Below are 21,459 nucleotides of genomic sequence, written 5' to 3'. Positions count from 1 at the left end.
AACAAAGAAATACATTTGCTATTCCTAAAGTGACCAGACAATAACACCTAGGGAAATTCTGTCCTTACCTTGAGGTAGCAGTGGACATAGCAATAATGAAGCAGACTATCGGAAGGCTGAGGGAGGCCGCTGACTACATGCACCAACTGCTCGGCGTACATTGGAACAGAATGCTCCAAATTAATTTTATCCACCAATATCTGAATGGATGGCAAAGGTCGAAGTGACTGGAAGTTTGTGGCATTCATGAAGTTACTTGAGTTCTGGAAGGTAAGGGTATTAATTTTAACAGACAGCGACTGATCTACATACACCTCTCTAAACAAACTCCAGACCCTCATATTTCAGTGGAAACCTCTCTAGAAATGCCTTTGTTAGAAGTCTAATGAAATAAATAAATACAAATATCTTTTAGATATTTCAAGTATGTCTCAGCTTTTAAAGAAAGCATTTTAGGTTAGTCTTGAACTTTAAGCTGATGAGTTTTATTTTTCAATAACAGAAAGGAGTATTATCACCCTTATTTCCATAACCATTCTAAAACCTGAGACCATTACACTGTAAAGGACATAATAAAGTATACATGAAGCAAAATATGACCCAAAGATATTTCCTAATAATACGCACATTGAAGTCCTAGTCTTGCGGAGGTTTTGGCAGTGGCAGCGCTCCATGTACCGTGCTGCTCACAAACTGGCACGGACAAGCCTGAGAATGTATGCTACCAGAAGTACTACCTTTCTTGGAACTAACTCTCAAAGTAACTTGGTTCTAGCTTTCAATAAAGAAAATCAAGACCTTCTTTGTCTTAAGACAATCTATTTACATACAGTTTCTCTACCCCAAAAGTCAGTAATTTTCCCAGAGAAACAATATGGCTATAATTGATGGCTGAACATACTACCCTCACTGTTTTTTCATCCTCAGTAATTATGAAACTACTTTCAAATTGCTATTGTTTTGTTTTGCTTTCTAAATTACTATGGCTTCCTGGGGGGGGGGGGCATAAAATGAACCACACCAGTCTGAACTGAGAAGCTCAACGATTCTGTGTAACTCCCGCCAGTCTGAGGGACTCCAGAAGGCTGACTGACTCCCTCTCTGGTCAAGGCACTGCCACTGGAAGAAGCAACATTCTTACTTAATCTCTGTAGTTCAATTTTGTCCTTTTTAAACTTTGCATAAAAGAATCATACAGAATACTCCCTTTGACTAAACATCTGCAGGAACTGTGTATGTCCTTAATTCTTTAAACAGACACATTTAACATTCTGGAGTAGATCCTTTTATTTCTCATGATATTCATTTTTTTCTTTTTTTTTTTTTTTAATTAACAAGGCCTTTCTATGTAGTTCTGAACATTATGTAGACCAGGCTGGCCTCAAAACCAGAGACATGCCTGCCTCTGCCTCCCAAGTGCTGGGATAAAGGCATACAACTAGTATACCTGGCTCAATTTCTGTTAATATTCTTTACTTAAATCTTTTACTTGATGCTACTAGGATTAAAGTCCATATTCAAAAATCCAATATCTTAATAAATTCTAAGAGTTTACTGGCAAAAGCTGTCCTCAATACTTTTCTTGGCTTGGCCTTCATTTTTAATTATGCTTTTCTGAGATAGCCCGTCCTAGGTCCCCAACTCACAGCTCCTCCACTCCTCCTCCTCCTTCTCACTTGTGTAGATCTTAGTGCAAGTTGGCTGTGCACTCCGTCCCTGCTCCTCTGCAGAGAAAATCCTCCCTTAGATTTTGTTTTGGGGTTGTTTCATGAGTATGACTATCTCGCCTGCATGTGTATCTGTGTAAGGCTGTGCCCACTCTGCAGGAGTCAGAAGAGGGCACTGGACACTTTTCTTGCCCGTTTTCTTTGAGCCCTGATAGGGGTAATATATCAGCAGTAAGTACAAACAGAAATGTGTTAGTCCAAAAACAGCCCAGTTCCGGTTCTGAATAGGAACAAGACGACTTCTTTAGATTATTGGCTTCTCTCATTCAGATGAAGACATTAGGGCTTTCTAAATACGTACAGCTGGGGCCCTATAAAGAATTTAGCTGCCGTGTAGGACAAACACGCTCTCACACAATATAAGTCACTTGGTCCTTTGATCGCACTGCTATCATCAGGAAAAGACGCTGACAGCAATATTGATTAAATAAAGAAATGAAGGGCAGGTGAGGGGACTCACCCTAAACCTAAAAACCTAAGGTTAATCCCTGGGCCCCGTGTAGTAGAAGAGAACTGACTCCCACAGGTTGTCCTCTGACCTCCAGAACTGTGCTATAGCAAAAGGGGGGCACATACAGAATGTAAATATATGTTTAAAAGAAGTAAATTCAGCAGATCTTTTGATTTTTAACACCTAATGTAACAACTGTCTGCAACAGAACACCCAGAAGAGAAGACAAGAGCTGAAGTTGTTAAACAACTGCCAAGTAAAATAGCAGTAGAGGCTCTCACTTCTAGACGCCACGCTTTAGCATTTCCTTACATGGCATTAACTTAGATTTATTTCAACATTTTTTAACAATGTTACTTTTTAAAAATCAACAACTATAGTTATAATGAATTTACTCCATATGGGATACACCTAAATACTGGAAATCATGCATGCCCCACAGGAAGAGGTCACTGAACAACAGATGTACCTTTCCGCCCATGATGACAGGAAGCAAGCGGTCTAGCAAATTGAATTCTGCCATAAAAATCGTGCAAGTACATTTGAGAAGAGTAACGCTTGTGTGCCGAGTAGGAATATATTCCTCCAGAGAAGCCACTTCCTCAGGATTCAGTACTGTTTCCTTTTCATCCTTACTTTCTAAAATAAAAATGATAAAAATTCAATAAAGAATATTGTAAATAAGTTAATTTTTTTTTGGTTTTTCGAGACAGGACTGAGTTAAACAATTCCCCAATTTTTAAGGGAAATTAAAATTTTAATTTTAAAGAAAGCCATAAAATATGTTACTCTCAATTATAATACAAATTACTGAATAATATAAATGTATAAGTCTGAGGTATTTAGAGATTAAATGTTTTACTTTGATATATCCTTTCAGGAGTTTCTAATTTCTTTAAGATAATATCAATTCTCAACATTAAAATACCACTAAAATTAAAAGTACAAAGACAAGACACAAACTAAAAAAAAAAATTGCCACAGACAGATATACAGATAAAGATATGTACAGGTGGAGACAAAGATCCCTATGAAGATAGGTTTCTTTTAGGATTTATTTTACGTGTGAGCTTTTTGCATGTATGTCTGTCTGTGTGGCACATATGGGCCTGGTCCACACAGAGGCAGAAGAGGCTGTCAGACCCCTGAACTCCTGTCATAAGTGGTTGTAAGCAGCCAGAGTGCTGGCACCAGCATCTGAGTTCCAGAATTCAGCACATCAAGTTCTTACAGCAAAAACTGCAAATTTCATTTCTAATCTTTCTACAAACGAGCTCACTCACTCATGTGGCAGATGCTCACATGAAAGCCCATACTACCAGGCAAAATACAACGGAGCAAAAGTGAAAAGCAGAGAAAAACTGAGTCACACAACCAAAAATACCTTGGCAGTCAAGAATGAAGTTAAAAACAAACCTGGTTTCAGCCTGCTGTATGGTTCATATTCATGTTCCAAAGCACAGACGGTCATCTTCAAAATCCGATGCACTGCACTACTGTCCAAGCGTAAATCTAGAGGGCCTATAACAAGGCTTTTAGTAGACTTTTCTTGGACTATTCCCAAGTCCTCATTTTTCCCTGAAGGAAAGTCTTGCTGATTTCCTGGGCCTACAAGAAGTCCATTTTATATCAGTATTTTAAGCATCAATCAGACATAAAAAAGTGAGCGCATGAATGTCATATTTAATTCTGATCAATGAAAACTACACTTATAAAAACATCACAAAAAAGACAAATTCTGGTATGTTCTTCTCTCTTTATACAAGACCTTACTTTCAAGATCAACTCTGAAATTTTCAACCCTTCAAACAAGCTGCTGTTTTTTGGCTTTGAGTTCCCCAACCTCCTTTATCTGCACTACCATCCTTAACCCAGTTCACACCTGCCCAGCTCCTCTATCTGCACTACCGTCCTTAACCCAGTTCACAACTGCCATTTACTCAACATCTATTCACACCTCTGTTCATCTCACAACAAACTTTTAAATAAAAATAACTATATGTAGTCTTTAAAATAAGTGTTTTTTCTGACATGCTACTGTAAAATGAAATTGTATATGTATAATTTTATATGTAATATGGATAAATGCTAATAATATATTTGGCTATTTTAAATGTATTTTCACACAGCTATACAAGTGAAGGATTTAAAATGCCAGAACATTCTATTCTAATACAAAACTAAAATTAAACCCTTCACCCCAAGATACCTGAAGATAAACGTAATATAACAGAACACGGTCTGCCAATGCCCTTTATTTTCTGCTGCTTCAGCAGAGGTCAATGCAAAGGCGAGAGAACCCATACCTTTGCCCCTGCTGTGCTCCACTGTATACAGGTAATCCATGTAGAAAGCACCAAACCTTTGCATGCCAGCTATTTCTGTGTATGTCTCCTGCCAATAAAGAAATGCAAGCACAACATGGGGTAGAACAGAGTGTTAAAACAGAATACCTCTGGTTCACAACCATATATACTGCATCAATCCAAAGGATTGCCAAAGCCAAAGAGGAGAGGTTTATCCAAGGAACTCACTCCTAAGAAATGTAGTGTTCCTCCAATGCCAACCTCCTTCTAGGTGACATCTGAACACTGTCTAGTGAATGAACGGCTCTAACGAATGCATAGCACACACTCTTGAACTTCACTATCACAAAACTGTGCAGTAATGTATCCCTCAAACAGAGTCAGTCCATAATTACCTCAATACACTGACATGAGACACTTCAAACACTGAAGATACACTAAATTGTTCTCAGTGTGTGCTCATCACACCAGGAAACATTGAACTATTTAGTTTTAACTATGAAAGTCAATCTCAATTGAAAAGTTAAAATGTAAATTATGAGTTTATATTACTTACATACAATAGTAACTTTGAACATATTTACCTGAAAATGCACAAATATTATATAAGTATATTAATACAATATTACTTGAAAAAGGAAAAAAGTATGCTGTGAAAATTAAAATTTTGTCCCTTTTCATCAATTTTACATGTTAGAGACAACAAAAATTAATAAAGGTGATTCTATGTGTTTCCTCCATAACTAACAGTGAAGTATGCAGAAACAAACTATGGCTACGCTACAAAAAGCCAAACATTTCTGCATATCCCTTAAGTCTTTCTAGGTCTAGAGCTTGGAACAAATAATTTCCAAGTGTTCCAGTAAACAACCAGTGCTTGTAAGAAACTGAGACACAAACAGCAATCACAAGTATTCACACAATGTGTCCACCCAACCACAACAAGAATTTGGCTCAAAAATCTATTCCCTGACCTTATGGTGAGCTGCATCCAAGATAAACTCGGCACGGGTACCATTGTTCTCTGGGCTTCGGTAATCAAACAAGGAATTTGTAAGGTATGTCAAACCTTTTGTACTCAAATTTTCACCACAAATGAAGAAGCAGGCTTCCTGAAAAATTAATGTATAAATCTTAACAGGAGAAAAAGTCATTAGACTACTAAAGAAGCTTTTTATACTAGACTCATTTAGTACTTAACACAAGTCAGTAAAGCTTGATGTCCCATGAAAAGGGGAGGAAGACTATCACCATATTTATTGATGTCCCATGAAAAGGAGAGGAAGGCTATCACCATATTTATTGCTCATTTTGACAAAGAACATCCAATAATCCAGAAAGGAACTCCAAGCAACTGCCATAAACAATAAGGAAACATTTATGAATGAAATATATTTGGATTGATGTGTTCAAGTGTTAAGTGCTATCAACTTTTTATATCTCCTGAGATACATAATTCCTTACATAGAAATAGAGAGGGAAAAAAAAAGGCCCTCTTTCAAGCCACAGATAAAGGTACCAAGCAGATCTTGTATGGTAATTAGTATACTTCATTATCCTGGTGTTCTGTCTGAAATAAGGGAAGACCTTGACTTACAGCTTCACTTCTGTTCATATGCTCTTCAAAATCTCTAACGCCCATAATTCCTTTAAGGCATATGGCTCTGCAACCTACAAATCCAATCTGACAATCAAAGAAAGGCTCTCCCATCATAAGGGCCTGTAAGGGAAGGGGATATAAGAATTAAACACTTGTATTTAATAAGGACATGACAGGCTTCTTTGTAGACTTTCTACATGAAACAGGCATGCTGTCTTTCAAAAGCATTCAAAGACGAGACACTAAGACTCAGAGGACATCATTCTGTGAACACCATGCCTCCCACACCACACAGACAGGCATTATAAAACAAATCCCGGTTGCACATTAAAGGAATAGTCATTTCAACCGACAATGCTGACGCAAACAGAAAGACTGCAAGATTATAAATCTAAGTATTTTAAATACACAACTGTTACAGAGCCCGCATTACCACGTCTGATGCTTAAAGATTACCTCAATTGTAGTTCCTTCTTGTTCCCAGCACAAAACTTCCTTAGACTTTACTTTCTGTGGGCTATAATAGCTACTTTCAGCTTGCATTTCAGTGAGCTAAGAAACAGAAAAATATTAAGTAAATCAGAACTAGCTGTAAATAAGCAATGCACTGTCATCTTCATTCTGCATCATGAAATAAGGCAAATTTTAAGATTCAGGAAATTTAATTACTAAGCAGAAAAACAGGTGCAAAAAAAACCCAGCTGCTACAAATTATCCATGACCTAAAGAATAGTCAAACATGCTATTCGCAACATAAACGCAACATTTTAACTCCTTCATAGCACTTTAAAAAGAAAAGGGTACATATATTCACAGTTCCACTCATAAAGTGACTCAAATAATCTACCAAAAATGTACTATACTATGACTTTCACCCGTTTTATTCATATATAACATATATCATATATACTATGATTTAATTCATATATTTCAATCATTTCCAAGATTCCTCACTATTTTTAAAGGAAAAGAGTTTGGTTGATTCGTTTTTTTGATGTTTCTCCCTGTGTAACCTTGGCTGTCTAGAGCTCAATGAGAGCACCACACTGGCCTCAACTTTGCAACAAATCCCCTGCCTTTGAAGCCCAGGTGCTGGGAGTAGGTGAGCTGGCGCACCTGACCTCAACTGCACTTCTCTGAACACAATGGGCCATCCTAGTCTGCATCACAGAACAGAAAAAGAAGAAAATGACAGGGGTTGATTACAGTCTAGAAAAGGGCAACACTGCATCAGTCTTTGCTTACTGGTTTGGTTAACACACCATGATGCACAAATTCATAACACACAGGGAAACGGGGTCAAACTTTTCTGGAATTGTAAAATTCCTTCCAGTATGAAAGGGTTATTTCTTTAATTAACGTGTCCTTCACGGATTTAGCAATGATTTGGTTACAATTATGCTGCAAAATGGATATATAATATTCTTCAAATTGAAATACAAAAACAGATCACAATTTTCGACCAAATAAATTTAAACCAAATAAAAGTTATTCAACTGGAAATTATAATTTTAAGTCTAAATACTTTATACTGAGAAGCAACTAATCATTCTCATTTACTCTAATAATTCTATATATTTTCTGTTACAGATAAGCTTTTATTTAATATATATTTCTAGTAACGGTATACTCAGTTATTTTAAACAATTCTGAAAGCTAAAATATTAAAGTAAAATTGAATTTTAAAATTTGATCAGCCTTCAGCTGTCTACAATTACTCTAAAGAAAAAGCAATTAATTGATTAAAAGGCCTTAAACATTACAAGAACAACTTAAACATTACTAGAAAAATGCTACATTTAATTTAGCATGATTTTTGTTGGACTAATATCAAGTGTTCCAAATGCTAATATAGAAACATGACCTTATTTTCTGACCAAAATATAAACCACAAATTAAGTCCATACATTCTTCAAATCCAAGCAGAACCCTGAATTCCAGTGTTTTCCTCCTACATACCAATGTATTTTCCTCAAAGAAAATTTGAGAAGCACAAATGCTTTACATTTTAAAAACATTTCCCGACTAATAACAAATACTGACCCTCCATAGACATTTTGCATATAAGTGCCTATGCTGGTTCTATGGAATACAATTATTTTTGTCTGTAATTTAATAAAAATGTTATAAATTTCAGTTTTAAACGTGAATAGGCAAAAAATCTTTAGAAAGAGTAGTACTTTACTTTTAATCTTTTACTTCCCTCACTACTTATTCTTTTAAAAAAGCATCCTGAAGAACTCAGCTTAAAAACCCAGTCTGTGGACGGCTTGTAAGAAGTATGGAATATGACTGACTTGACATAGTGGGTTAGAAAACAATATTCATAACATGGATAAGGTTAGAATTTTTAAAATGCAGTACAGCACAGAAAAACCAAGTGTTCTCTTACTGTACGTGTAAAGCATGAACGGTGCAAACGACAGCACGCTGCCATCCGGGAAGAGCAGAGGTGCAAACCTGGCCCCGGCAGCATCCGTGTCACAAGGATCCACTCGAAGGGATAGTCTGAGTCTATCTAAAAGCTTCCTAACTCACTCAAGACAAAGACAAGTTTACAACGGTCTGAGTGATTCACTGCTCTGCTGGAACCCCCACTGTCTGACACTTCTACACCATTTACACATTAGCTCTGGTGTTCTAAACTCCCTCCTTGATAGTTCTTCAACAGTTGCTGGTCCGGAATGAGCGCATTCCCATATACCCACGAGGCTTTCTCTTCCACACACCTTTGCTTAAATGCTTCCTTCACAAGACAACCTTTCTCAGTCAACCGGTTTTAAAATGCATAATCCTCTCCCTTTCAATGCAACACTCACTGTTACCTTCCTCTCTTTCTTACCTAACTTATTCGTAAACATGTTTTCCCTCACATTGGTTTTAATTACAATGTAAGTCCTAACAGACCAGGACTGCTGACCTCACTGAGTGGGCAGAGCAGTGGGTGGCTGTAGCCCTTCCCACCGCTTCAGAGGCAGAGGATGCAGGATCAGAAATGCAATGTTGAGGCTGGAGAGATGGCTCAGCGGTTAAGAGCACTGACACCTCTTCCAGAGGACCCAAGTTCAATTCCCAGCAACCACTGTGGCAGTTTACAACTGTCTGTAACTCCAGTTCTAGGGAACCTAACACCCTCACACCAAAGCACATAAAATAAAAATAAATAAATTTTTGAAAAAATAAATGCAATATTATTCACAGCTATTAAACAGAAAATTTGATGCCAGCCTGTGCTACAAGAGACTCTAAGTCAAATAATTAAGTAACTATTTGCTGCAAAAATTAAGAACTGATTCAAGATGTGTATGGCAATGGTATTAGAAAAAGCTAGGAAACAACTCAAAATTCAAGCTGAGTTATATTTGAAAGGGAAGGCAAAATATTGTCAAAGAACTAATAAGGGACACCAAAGTACTAGTAACTATGATTATACAAAAGAATGTTCCCTTTCTCTCGCTGTGATCACACGTGTTGTATACTGTATTTGAATATACAGTTATATTCATTTTTAGTAAAGAAGGTAGTAAAGTATGTTGAATGCTGTTTAAAATAAAAGAGGATGTAAAAACAAAATTGAATTCTTAAGCAAAGAGAAGAGGAAAATACTTTAAAAATTAAAATGCAAAAATAAATAAATTAATTAATTAAGAAATGTGGCTAGAGAAATGGTTCAGCAGTTAGGCACATTTGCCACAGCTGCAGAGGGCTGGATCCAGTGTCCTGTACCATATGGGGACTCACAACTATTCTAAAGTCCAGTGTCAGGACCTCAGCGAGCACCAATCACACAGTACACATACATATATGCAGGCAAAACATTCATACAAATGAAGTAAAATAAGTAAATCTAAAAGAAGAAACAGAAATGTATTACCAGCATTAGCAAAGAACTTCAGACACTCCCGGTGAGAATACAAATGAACATGGTCAATGGACCACAGTACTGAGATACTGGGATGATCCAGTCACCCACTTCAGATAGGTTCCTACATGCCCGTACTTATTATGCCTTCATTTACTTCAAGCCGTGATACAGAAGCAGCCTAGAAGCTTATCACCAAGTAAATGACACTGAAGTGACACACACACACACACACACACACACACACACACACACACAAAATGGGGTATTTATTACTCAGTAATAAACAATGAAAGATCCAGGAAAATGGATGGAGATAGAAAACATTACGGACACACACACACAAAAACAACAACAGAGAAAACAAAGGAGGAAGCCAAAAGAAGATGGCCTTAAAGTGCAATAGTGATTACTAAAGGTTGAGAAGGCATGGCAGAGGGTTGAACAAAGGGAAAGAGGACAATTAGCTTCTGATGCGTGCTACATGTATGTGTGAAAATATCACATTCAGTCTCGTTAATATGAAAATTAAAGTGTCAACAAAATATTTTGTTAAAAAGATCATAGAATGAGGCATTTTAAAGATTGACTATTTTTAATTATGTGTCTATGTGGGGGCTATGTGCACATAAATGCAGTACCCACAGAGGCCAGAAGAGAGTGTAGGATCCCCTGGAACTTGACATGATGCTAGGAATCAAAACTCAATCACCAAGACATTGCATCTCTCTAGTCCCAGCTATGAGATTTTGTTTTTAATATTAAAGCAGGGTTACATGACAACTGAATAACCCAGCACAGGGGAATTTATATGACGTAGATTAGAAAGAAAAGTGGTGGCAACTTTAACAAGAGGAAATCAAAATTCAAGAATTCAGTTAGAAGGATCGTGCAATTTAATGAAGAATTGTGAGATTCTACCTTTCATCCACTAAGCCCCCTTGGCTAAAGTGCAGTACTGCTAAAATTTAAACACTGAAGTTAACAGATATTAGCAACAAAAGAAAGAGAAACCTACTTTAAAAGTCACAGTTGCCTTTGTGCAATAAAACCCAACAGAAACAATGGGGTCCTTCAGGGTTTGCACTTTCTGTTGATGCATAGTTGATGCAGGGTCACTCCCAAGGTAGTCTTCTTCCCCGGCATCATAACTCACGATGGCAGGAACAAACGACCAGGCCCAGGACACCCACCCCTGAGGCTCCTCACAGTCCTGGGAATAGAACTCTTGGCCTTTGTACTGGGCAGGATACTGCATATCTATTCTTGCCTCATCTTCAGTACCTGCCAATCAAAATAAACTCATTTTAACTAAATAAAGAACATTTAAATAGGATAAATAGAACTATATAATTAGTTTCTTTTATAATCCCATATATTTACCCTAAGTATTTAAAATATTCAGGAGAATTTATCCTCCCAATTTAAAAAAAAAAGATAAAATACAAGAAAAGTTTCCACACAAAATGGCTATCATCAATGAGGGAACTCTTCAACAACCCCATCTTACTGCTGGAAAGAATTCTAAGCCACACTCATACAAGGAGAAGCCCCACTCAGGTTCAGGAGTCTCTCAGACAGAAAGCAGTGTAGCAGACCTGGGGACTTAAGCTGATGGTCACCCTGCTACCATCTAACAGACTTAAATCAAGCCTCGCATGAATCATTTCCAGTACTGTCACTGTTTGTTGAAACAAAAACCCATCTAGGACTCGGCGAGATAAACTCCACAGTGCCTAGCATTCGATCAAAACTACCAGGCAGCTGGATACAGCAGTGCACATTACTGGTCACCCCAGAGGCTGGTGCAGCACTTGCTTGCCCACCAATCTGAGTTCAGCCCAGCCAGCTAGTAAGAGTCTCAACTCAGAGAATAAATACAATTTATTAAGGCAAATAAAAAACATAATGAGGGAAAGCAAATCAATAGAAACAAGTCCAGAAAAATAAAGATCACAGTGTTAGAACAGGACACTAAATAGCTATATAAACAGAAGGCATGTGTTCTAAAATGCTTAAAATGGCATGAATCACAGAAGTCTCTTAACTTCCAAACACTAACAAATGGTAGATGAAGCTAAAAGCAAATGAGTTGCAGAAGAAAATTAGTGACTTATTCAGAGACTAGGAACTATATAAAAAAGAAACACAGAGAGAAAGATAAACATTAATAGGTGAGGGAAGCTCAGCCAAGCTCTGGCAAGTGTGAGAATCAGCAAAGAAATGAACAAGTCTGGCCACACTGTCTACACACACAGGAAAGCTGCAGATGTCCAGGAATGAAAGCTTCCATGAAGCCAGGACACCAGCAAATGTCACAATCAAGCTGCTCAGAATTTTCTGAGAGCTTCGCAAGTTTTTCCAAACATGCACACACACCATAAATAAAACAGTTCAAGCATTCTCACTTTTAAAAATGGGAAAATTAAATCAAGCTCCTTCAGAAGCAAACAGTAGAACTGTTTTCTTCCTCTGAAAACATACAAAACAAAAAACCTAGCCACTCTCTTGGGTCACAGAAATTAGCATTTTCTTTCATGTGTTGTGCACATGTGGTGTTCTCCACTCCCTCCACCTTATTCTCCAGGCAGGGTCCCTGTTACTACAGAGCTGGCTGACCCTGCTCCGTCCTTAAGAAGCAGAGCACAGGCTTTCACATCTGCCCCAACCCCAGCACTACAAGCAAAAGTTTGTTCTATCAACACTGACAACTTCTGTTCAAGAACCACCTACTGAACATGAGGCGGCTGGGCTGACAAGGTGGCACAGAGGGCAAAGGCGCTGGCACCGCAGGCTGACCACACCAGCACAGCCGGGAGAGAGAAAGGACTGCACCACGTCTCCTCTGACATCCACAGGTACAGCCACACCGCCCCTCCCACACACATCATAAGCAAGTCACAGGCTGACAAAGAAAACTCATAAATATGACTTGAATCCAAAACATATAAAAACACAAGTTCATAATAAAACAGGAAAAGCTCTGAAATGTGCAATATTTAGCATATATTTTACAAGGATAAAAAACTTACTAAAGGCCAGTGCCTATGAAAACACTCAACATATTTACTCATCATAACTTGGCAAACTAACGCCATGAGCTGTGATGACATACATACACATCAGAATGGGGACACATGAACACATGCTGGCTTCAGCAGACGCTGTCAGGATGGGGCGTGACCAAACAGTCGCTGCAGACAGATGCAGCTGAAGTTTTAAGCAGTGAAACTCTTTAAGCAGTTCTAAACGAAGTCTACACTGTGCTGACCTGCAAAGCTTCCTAATGCGTCTTTGCTGTGACAGGCAGGGTCCTCGGTTTCACCATCTTTAAAATCACCGATTTCTCCGTAGTAGAGAGCAATCCCCAGCTGCATGAGACGGATGAACATGGGCAGCTGCTGGTCTGTGAGAGAAAGCTTCAGACTCTCCACTAAAGTGTGAATCTGTATTTGGGAAAACAAGCATTATCAAAAAAATGTTTAAAAGTATCTTTTAAAGTAAGTTGACCAATTTCAAGTCCTAAAATGACATATAATATAAAAAGCATTCCTAATAATTAAACCAAAATATTACTCTAAAATTTTAGGAATTAAAAAGTATTTACTGTGATAATTATACTTTAGATGAAAGTCAGACTAAGACAAATACTGTGGAAACAGAGTTAATAACCAGAAGATATATTCATATTAGAGTTCTAGACTATTCTAGAAGAGAAATTATATCACCAAATAATTAAATATTGACAGTATTTCCACCCTTCATCCTTCAAAGCATAGTAAATTTCATGAAATTATTTTAGTAGAACTTCAATCATTCTTTTCAATTTTATTAACCATAGGCATTCTAAAACCATATGTTAAAACTGGGTAAAAGATTCCCATTATAAATATATAAATATGGAAATAATTAAAGTGTTACTATCAAATACATAAAATCAAGTAACTATTCAAGGAATTTTTCAGACAAGCTTTAATGTTATTAAAACATGACAGAAAATTTAAAACATGAATTAATTATAAGAAAAGAATAAGATTACTACCAAATAAGCATAGTATTCAAAGTTATCCTTAAAAAGAAAGACAACTATGAGATACAAACACAGCTAAACTGTAATAGTTTCCTTTTGTTACATAAACATGAGGGGACACACAATTAAGCCATAAAATCAAGTTCCTCGAGGTTTGTTGTGAATAACTAGCATTTGAGTATCTACAAACCATGAAAAAGAGGACACAGTCATCACCTTACTGGAAATCAAGGCATTCGAAAAACAGTACCTGCCAGGGAGAAAGAGGTATGTGGGGTGGGGTTTGCGGGGGACAGAAAACTTCAAATACAAAAGTTACCTAAGAGTCACACAGTGAACAAGCCATGACAGGATAGGAAATGAGTGGGAAGAAGAATGTAAATTTGCTACTAAATTTGTATGAGAGCAGAGCCAGGCTGGTCTTGAACTTGTAATCCTACTGCCTTAGTATTCAGACTGCTAGGATTACAGGTACACATGTACCACACACCCAGCCTGGGCTTCCCTGGAGTTTTGGCTGTCACAATTAGACTATCTTTGATTTCCGGCCACCTGCAGCCTTGTGCCTTGCAAGCCCTGAAGTAACAGCAGCACAGTAGAAAGCAGCCTTAGCAAAACAAACAAGAGAAAAGGAAAATCTACCATTAATAAACACATCAATTTGTAACCATTTCCTCACCAGAAAGAGACAAAGAACCTAAATCGATTCTCAACAATCAAATGCCCACAGATTTTCTTCATAGTGCTAAGAAATAAATGCCAGTTGAACTGTCATTCTTTGCCTAACAAGTTGGAAATATAGAGTATAATATGAACAGTCCCTTAATAGTAATGGCTATATGTCCTGGTTAAATCTCTCTGGAGATAACTGTTCGAGACAGATTTATAAGCACAAAAAAATTCAACCCTTTATTAAGATATTTATACCTATAATATTATTGAAACCTCTCCTAAGGAATTACTTATACATGACTAAATATTTATATACAAACTTCATTCTTTAAGAAAAAAAGAGTAAACAGCAAAAACAGAGGGGAAATGAAATGTTTCCATATGATCTATTTCTTATGACACAATCTCTAAAACACATTTCACAGGAAACATGGAAAATTATAACAGTATACAAAACACAAATACATTCAAAATCCACTTTAGCCTATGAGAAAGGTCTACAAAATTAAAAATAAAAATGAATAATAATTAAGAAAGAACTTAAGTGATCAGAAACTTAGCCACATCCACTTGATAAGTTTCTGTGGCAATCAGCAGAGTTAAAAACACTTATAAGCCAGGTAGTGGTGGCACACACCTTTAATCCCAGCACTTGGAAGGCAGAAGCAGGCGGATCTCTGTGAGTCTGAGGTCAGCCTGGTCTACAGAGTGAGTTCCAGGGCTACAGAGAGAAAGCCCGTCTCAAAAAAAAAAAAAAAAAAAAAAAAAAAACCAAAAAAACTTGGTTGCTTGCTCTGAGGCACTTTTCAACCTCTAGGCAAATCCTATAAGAGACAACTAAACTTGCACTAACAAGCAAGATTATTTTATATAGTAAAGCTTCCACACACCTATTATTTGATTTCAAAATATGTTTTGGAGCCAGGTATGATGATACAATATAAGCCTATAATACAAAATATTATAGAGGATAAAATAGGAAGATATCACAAATTCAAGGTCCACTTAGAATACAAATCAAGGTTCTAAAGCATGTGTATGTGTTTCAATAGCCAATCCAAGGCTTAGGAACAGAAGTTTATTTTCTGAGACAGAGATACCAATACTATTTAGTAACACTTTCCCCTGTACACACACACACACACACACACACACACACACACTCAAATATAGAAGGAAAGACTAACAAATATAGATAAACCAATACAGATTGAACACAGTGGAAAATAAAAGTAAAATACAGATAACTGATTCCTATCAAGGAAAAACAAAATTTCATACATAAATATAAAGTAGGCAAAGTTACTCTACTTTACTAGCAAGGCCCTATTGCTGAGACAATACCTACACAACTTATTGAACATGGAAAAGTTCAGCTGGTGAACATAGAGCCCCTCGCCCCCCTATTGCAGCAGTTTTGGTGCAGGAAGGCACTCTGCATGCTGCAAAGGAAAACTACAAACACCAGCCCAGCTAAAACCCCTCTCATCCACAATGGCATCCCCTGGAAGCTGTGCTGGTGCAATGGTGGCACAGAGCCTGTGGATAACCCACAGATAGCCCTGCAACCTAGGAGAAAACCAATACTGCTATTCCACTAAAAGAATGCGGCGATAAATGACTCCTAATGACACTCTGCTGTGCTCATAGACCAGTGTCCTGCTCAGCCATCATCAGAGAAGCTTCCTCCTGCAGCAGACGGAACCCAGATCCAGGCATTATGTAGAAAATGAAAGACCTTGGAACACTAGCCCTAAATGGATGTCTCCACCAAATCCTTCCCCTCAGAGATCCCTGCAGAAGAGGAGGTGGAAAAGTATAAGAGCCAGAGGACGGAGAACACTCATGGAACAACAGGACCAATACACACATGAACACACAAAAACAAGGAATACAAAGGTCCCTTGGGTGTGTATCATGGCTTCCAGGTTAGTGTTTGTAAGAGAGTCCTAAGTGTGCTCCTTGTGCCTTTCCTTGGGCTCCTTTCCTTCTGTTTGTTTTGTCCTATTCTGAGATATCAGTTGTTTTATCTTATTTTATTTTATTATTATCTCTTAGAAGGCTGTTTTCTTATGAGAGACAGAAAGCAGAGGGGATCTGGATGGGGGTGGAGTTGGGAGGCCCTTGGAGGACTAGAAAGGAAACCATAATCAGGATACATTTTATGAGAAAAAAATCTATTTTCAATAAAAGGGAACATAATAATGATGGGGGAGGAGTCGTTTTGTGTGTGCATGAGTGGAGCCTCCTGTTGCGCAGCCCGAAGCCAGGAATCAGTCGTCCAGCACTCTTCCCCAGGGTCACAATTAATTTTTTACATGACATCAACCTAATCACTTATCTGGGCCTTGGATTCCACATCCAGAAAATTAAGAATATTAAAACGCATGTTCCCCAAGGTCCCTTCAAGCTGAGAATTCCAGGATTCTTAGAAATCAGTTTTCAAAGATTCAATAAAAGATATCTATATTTTTTAAAGTGTTTTACTAAAACGTAATGTTAAAAGAAAATTAATTTTTATACGGACATAGCCATAAAATGTGTTAATGCTCAGAAAACTGGTGGGTAATGAAACAAGACATAAGCTTACAGACGCTGCACGCACAGAAAGATACAGCACCTTAGACAACAACATGACACGTCCTGGGAAGCTCCAGTGCTCCAAAACTTTACTTACATGTGGAAACTATGGATCAAAAGCTAATACTTGCCCTAGCGTTGTAACTCATGGTGGCTCAGCATGCAGGAAGCTAAGACAGGAAAATTACTACTAATTTAGGGCCAGCCTGAGATACATAATGAATTCCAGGTTGGCTTGGGCTACACAGAGTTAGACCGAGCTCGACAGCAGCAGCAAAATTTGTTGAGCCAAGAAGCTAAAGTATACGGTTAGGCTGTCATATCAAGCCCTATAAAAGGCCAAGCAAATTTTAAGGACTAAAATACAGATTACTGCTGTGCTAAGTTCTTGAGTGGTACTGCAGCGAAACCTCAGAGCCTTGGGCTGCGTTTTCATATGACGTCCTCAGGCTGTAAACAAGGTAAGGGCCAGTAATAGCCAGCAAGACCAAAAAGGACATTCATCACTGCAGAAGAGGTTGCCTCCAAAATATCTCTACCAGAATACATTATACAAAAAAATTCAAAATGAAAACTAATATATTTAACTTTTTATAAAAACCAAATAGTACATATATTGAGGAAGTTCATTTTTACTTTGGAGATTTTCCCTTATAATTACAATGCACAAGAACCAATAAACAAAATAAAGATATGTAAGCAAACTACTAGAAAAAGAGATACTCACTTTAATAATAGATGGCATCTTGGAATTTAGGTTATCATATGTAAAATGAAGGCGAGTTCTGAAAGAACATTTGTATAATAAAGGATCCTGGTAAAATTCGATTTTACCACTGGCATTTCTTTTATCAAGACAAACTGTACAGTCAGAAAAATTGATAACCTTCCTCAGCACCAGATCAGTTGCTTAAAAAAGAAAAAAGAAAACCACTGTGAGCAAAAAAGGAAAATGAGAACGCATTTCTAAATGTATCAGACATATGCCTATTTTATTATTTGATTACTTAGACCCTCCTCTGACTAACGAGCAGCGTGGATGTCCAGCAGAGTCGTGGCTGATGACACCCACTGCAGTCAGCACTGCAGAGAATGAGACAAGCCATAGCCAAAAGCTTCAAGACAATCAAAGACTTCCAGATGTTCCTATAAGGGTATGTAAGGCAATATTCTTGCTCTGTTTCATTAAAAAAAGCAATAAAAATACAAAGCAAATTTAATTTTTATTGGTATAACCCATTATACTGTAAAATATTGTGTATCATAGTTGAAAAACCATATGATAGGTAAAAGAGAATAAAATTTTTTAATTTTCAAAAGCAATCTCATGGTTTCTTATATTTTTGGTTGTAAGCCTAGCCCTTAATGGCTAAGCCACCCCTCCAGGCCAGTCTCAGGGTTTCTTCAACTGCTTTAACCTCCCATAGTTATATGCTAACTTTTGTGGACATGCACTTTTCCCACTTCATATGCTTTATGTTACAGCTACCAAAAGGTCCCCAAAAAAAGTCGGACGGTGGTGGCACATGACTTTAATTCCAGCCTTTGGGAGGCAGAGACAGGTGGATCTCTATGAGTTCGAGGTCAGCCTGGTCTACAAAGCAAGTTCCAGGACAGGCTCCAAAGCTACACGGAGAAATCATGTCTCAAAAAAAAAAAAAAAAAAGACACCCAAAAAGGTTAAGAAATGAATGCAATTTTATCACTTACAGATAAGTATGCACAAACACTATTTCCTTGACATTTACTCACCAGAAATATCCATGAATGCACGGTCCCATAATTCATCCACAGTATAGCATTCAGCAGAAGTGATGTTGACAGAAAGGACGATATCATCTTCAACATATTTCAGTATTAGATTATTTATAACAATGTTTACATTATTTACAACTCGTCTAATCAGACTCTGCACGTATCCTACAAAGTAAGGAAAGGGCTCAATTAGCTGGCTGTAAGTCTGCAAATACTCTTGAAATGCTGCTAAACAAAGTATGTAAAAGATGACTATTGCTAGAATAGTCTGTAAAGATGAAATTAAAGTTTAAATAAACTAGACTAGCAGACAGCCCAACATATACTTTTACTAAAAGACACTGTAAGGAAACATGAACAAATATACTAATCCAGAAGCCATATTTAATAATGTTAACACTAGATCCCACACAAGGATCACTGTTTTACAGACATACTTTGTCTGGTTTCTGCCTGTTTTGTCAACAGTTGGTATGGCGTCACATACCTACATTCCCAGCTGTCCTAGAGGCTGAGACAGAAGAAAGCAGAGTTCCACGGCTTCATAGCAAGAAATGATCTCAAAAATCAATTAACAAATTAAAGTACAGCAATGTTACTACACCCTGACTGTGTTTGAACAGCAATATCTAAGACACACGGTAGAGGAGAAACACGGGTTCAGCACTCACTAACGTGTATCACGGACACACGGTAGAGGAGAAACACGAGAGCTGAAAGAACATTAGGAGCACAGAGCTGCCAGAGGACAGCAGCAGGCTGATCTCTGGGGTCTACAGTCAGTGCTGTATGGTGAGACACTGTCCCGGGGAAGGGGGGAGGGAATACACGGCTGAGGAGATGCTCCAGTGAGGAAAGTGCCTGCCACTCAAATATGAGAACCTGAGTCCCACAGAAAATAAAGTGGTGAGCAACAGAAAAACAATGCTCAGTGTTAACCCCAGGCTACTGTGTGTGAACATACCTGTACCATGAATGTATGTGTGTGAACATACCTGTACCACGAATGCATGTGTGTGAACATACCTGTACCATGATTGCATGTGTGTGAACATACCTGTACCACGAATGCATGTGTGTGAACATACCTGTACCACGAATGTATGTGTGTGAACATACCTAGACTGCCCAGAAGCGAAAGAAGGAAAATAAAGAACAAAAGAACAGGATAGCAAGATGACCCAGGACGTAAAAGAATTTGCCTCAGAAACCTAGCGAGCTGACCTGGTGATCCACATGTGGGAGGAAAGAGCAACTTCAAGCTGTTCTCCATACATGCACTATGGCACAAATGTGGACACACACATGCATGCATACACAAAAATAAGTCTTTTTAATCCTACAAAACTAATGGTATTTTATATATAAAAAGTCAAAGGGCAGTAACTGAAAATAGTATATTAATATGTTAATAGAATATTTTAAGTGACAAAACAGAAATGTGATAAAATATTAATTAGATATAGCTATAAAATGTATGGGATAGCATTTTTCCACCTGAAAATTTCAATAGAACATTTATAATAGTAAAAACAGTAATACATCAAAACCTTGATGTAATAAAGGATTGTCAAACAATTTTGTCACCTATACTGAAAAAATTAAAATCATTCATATATTATATATAATATATATTATATAAATATATTATTTATATTATATCATAAATATATATGTATTTGTATATATTTATATATTACATATTTATATCTTTTAATTCTATAAATTAGTAAGAATCCCTTTAACGAAATAAAGAGATGTAGGCAAAGATTTATCTGCCTATATGCCAGACTATTTTATAAAGCTGAAAATGAAAACATACTAAAGAATAAAAGATTAGTTTAGCAAACTATAGAAAAACTACTACTACTCTACTATATAGCACTGATCTTAAAAAAAATATAAAATACAGTAATGTCCTGGAATAATGCTATTAATAGACCAAGAAATATTTCAAGTAACCAAACAAAGTGCATGTGCGTGTGCTCCAAGTTTAGAAGTGTAATCCTAAGTGCTCCATCCATCTCTCCCAACAAGCACAGCCATGAAACCTACAAAAACACACAGAGCGACAGCTACTTTAGCTCTCCGAAAACAGTAAGCATGGGTAGGGCAGGAACATAAACATCTTAGAAAAGACTTTAAAACAGCAAATGTGAACTCAAATCATCAGTAATCACATCCTTATAATCATGTGCACCGTGGTCAGAAAGGGTGGTCCGCAGGCTGGTATGGGCTGTAGGAAATTTGTCAGGACCACAGCCACAGTCGTTACTTTACTAACCATGTGTAGCTGGTCTCACAATAGTCTCAGAAGACTGACAAAAGCACGGCTGACGTGGCCTTAGCGGCCTGTCACAGAAGTGTTTGCTTGCTATCGTGCTACTGATGACCAAAAATGACTAAGATATAGTTTCTGGTCCAATGAATACATAGTTTTGAGGTTAACTAAACCCTAAATACGAGAGAGAGAGAG

At 37.5% G+C, this 21,459-nt stretch overlaps 1 protein-coding gene across 8 annotated transcripts in view; it reads right to left on the bottom strand.

Annotated features, from left to right (window-relative positions):
* Vps13b (vacuolar protein sorting 13 homolog B) overlaps positions 1-21,459 on the bottom strand; it is a 399,494-nt gene that overhangs the window by 349,034 nt on the left and 29,001 nt on the right. For all 8 annotated transcript variants that reach the window (XR_007595555.1, XM_050163211.1, XM_050163240.1 and 5 more), the window contains exons 5-15: positions 18,981-19,148; positions 17,956-18,137; positions 13,218-13,392; positions 10,965-11,230; positions 6,541-6,636; positions 6,082-6,204; positions 5,459-5,596; positions 4,485-4,572; positions 3,595-3,786; positions 2,648-2,817; positions 69-263 (exon numbers count right to left, since the gene is read on the bottom strand). Coding sequence is in view for 7 of the 8 variants with exons in the window: in XM_050163211.1 (XP_050019168.1) it covers positions 69-263; positions 2,648-2,817; positions 3,595-3,786; positions 4,485-4,572; positions 5,459-5,596; positions 6,082-6,204; positions 6,541-6,636; positions 10,965-11,230; positions 13,218-13,392; positions 17,956-18,137; positions 18,981-19,148 (1,793 nt within the window). In the remaining variant the exon portion in view is untranslated. The remainder of the gene's footprint in view (positions 1-68; positions 264-2,647; positions 2,818-3,594; positions 3,787-4,484; positions 4,573-5,458; positions 5,597-6,081; positions 6,205-6,540; positions 6,637-10,964; positions 11,231-13,217; positions 13,393-17,955; positions 18,138-18,980; positions 19,149-21,459) is intronic.

The sequence above is a fragment of the Alexandromys fortis genome, unplaced genomic scaffold (genome assembly GCF_014885135.2).
Source record: "Alexandromys fortis isolate MF-2015 unplaced genomic scaffold, M_Fortis_MF-2015_v1.1 scaffold_17, whole genome shotgun sequence".
Taxonomy (NCBI): Eukaryota; Metazoa; Chordata; class Mammalia; order Rodentia; family Cricetidae; genus Alexandromys; species Alexandromys fortis.
Note: the sequence above shows the minus strand (reverse complement) of the source record. Positions and strands in the feature narration are given on the sequence as shown.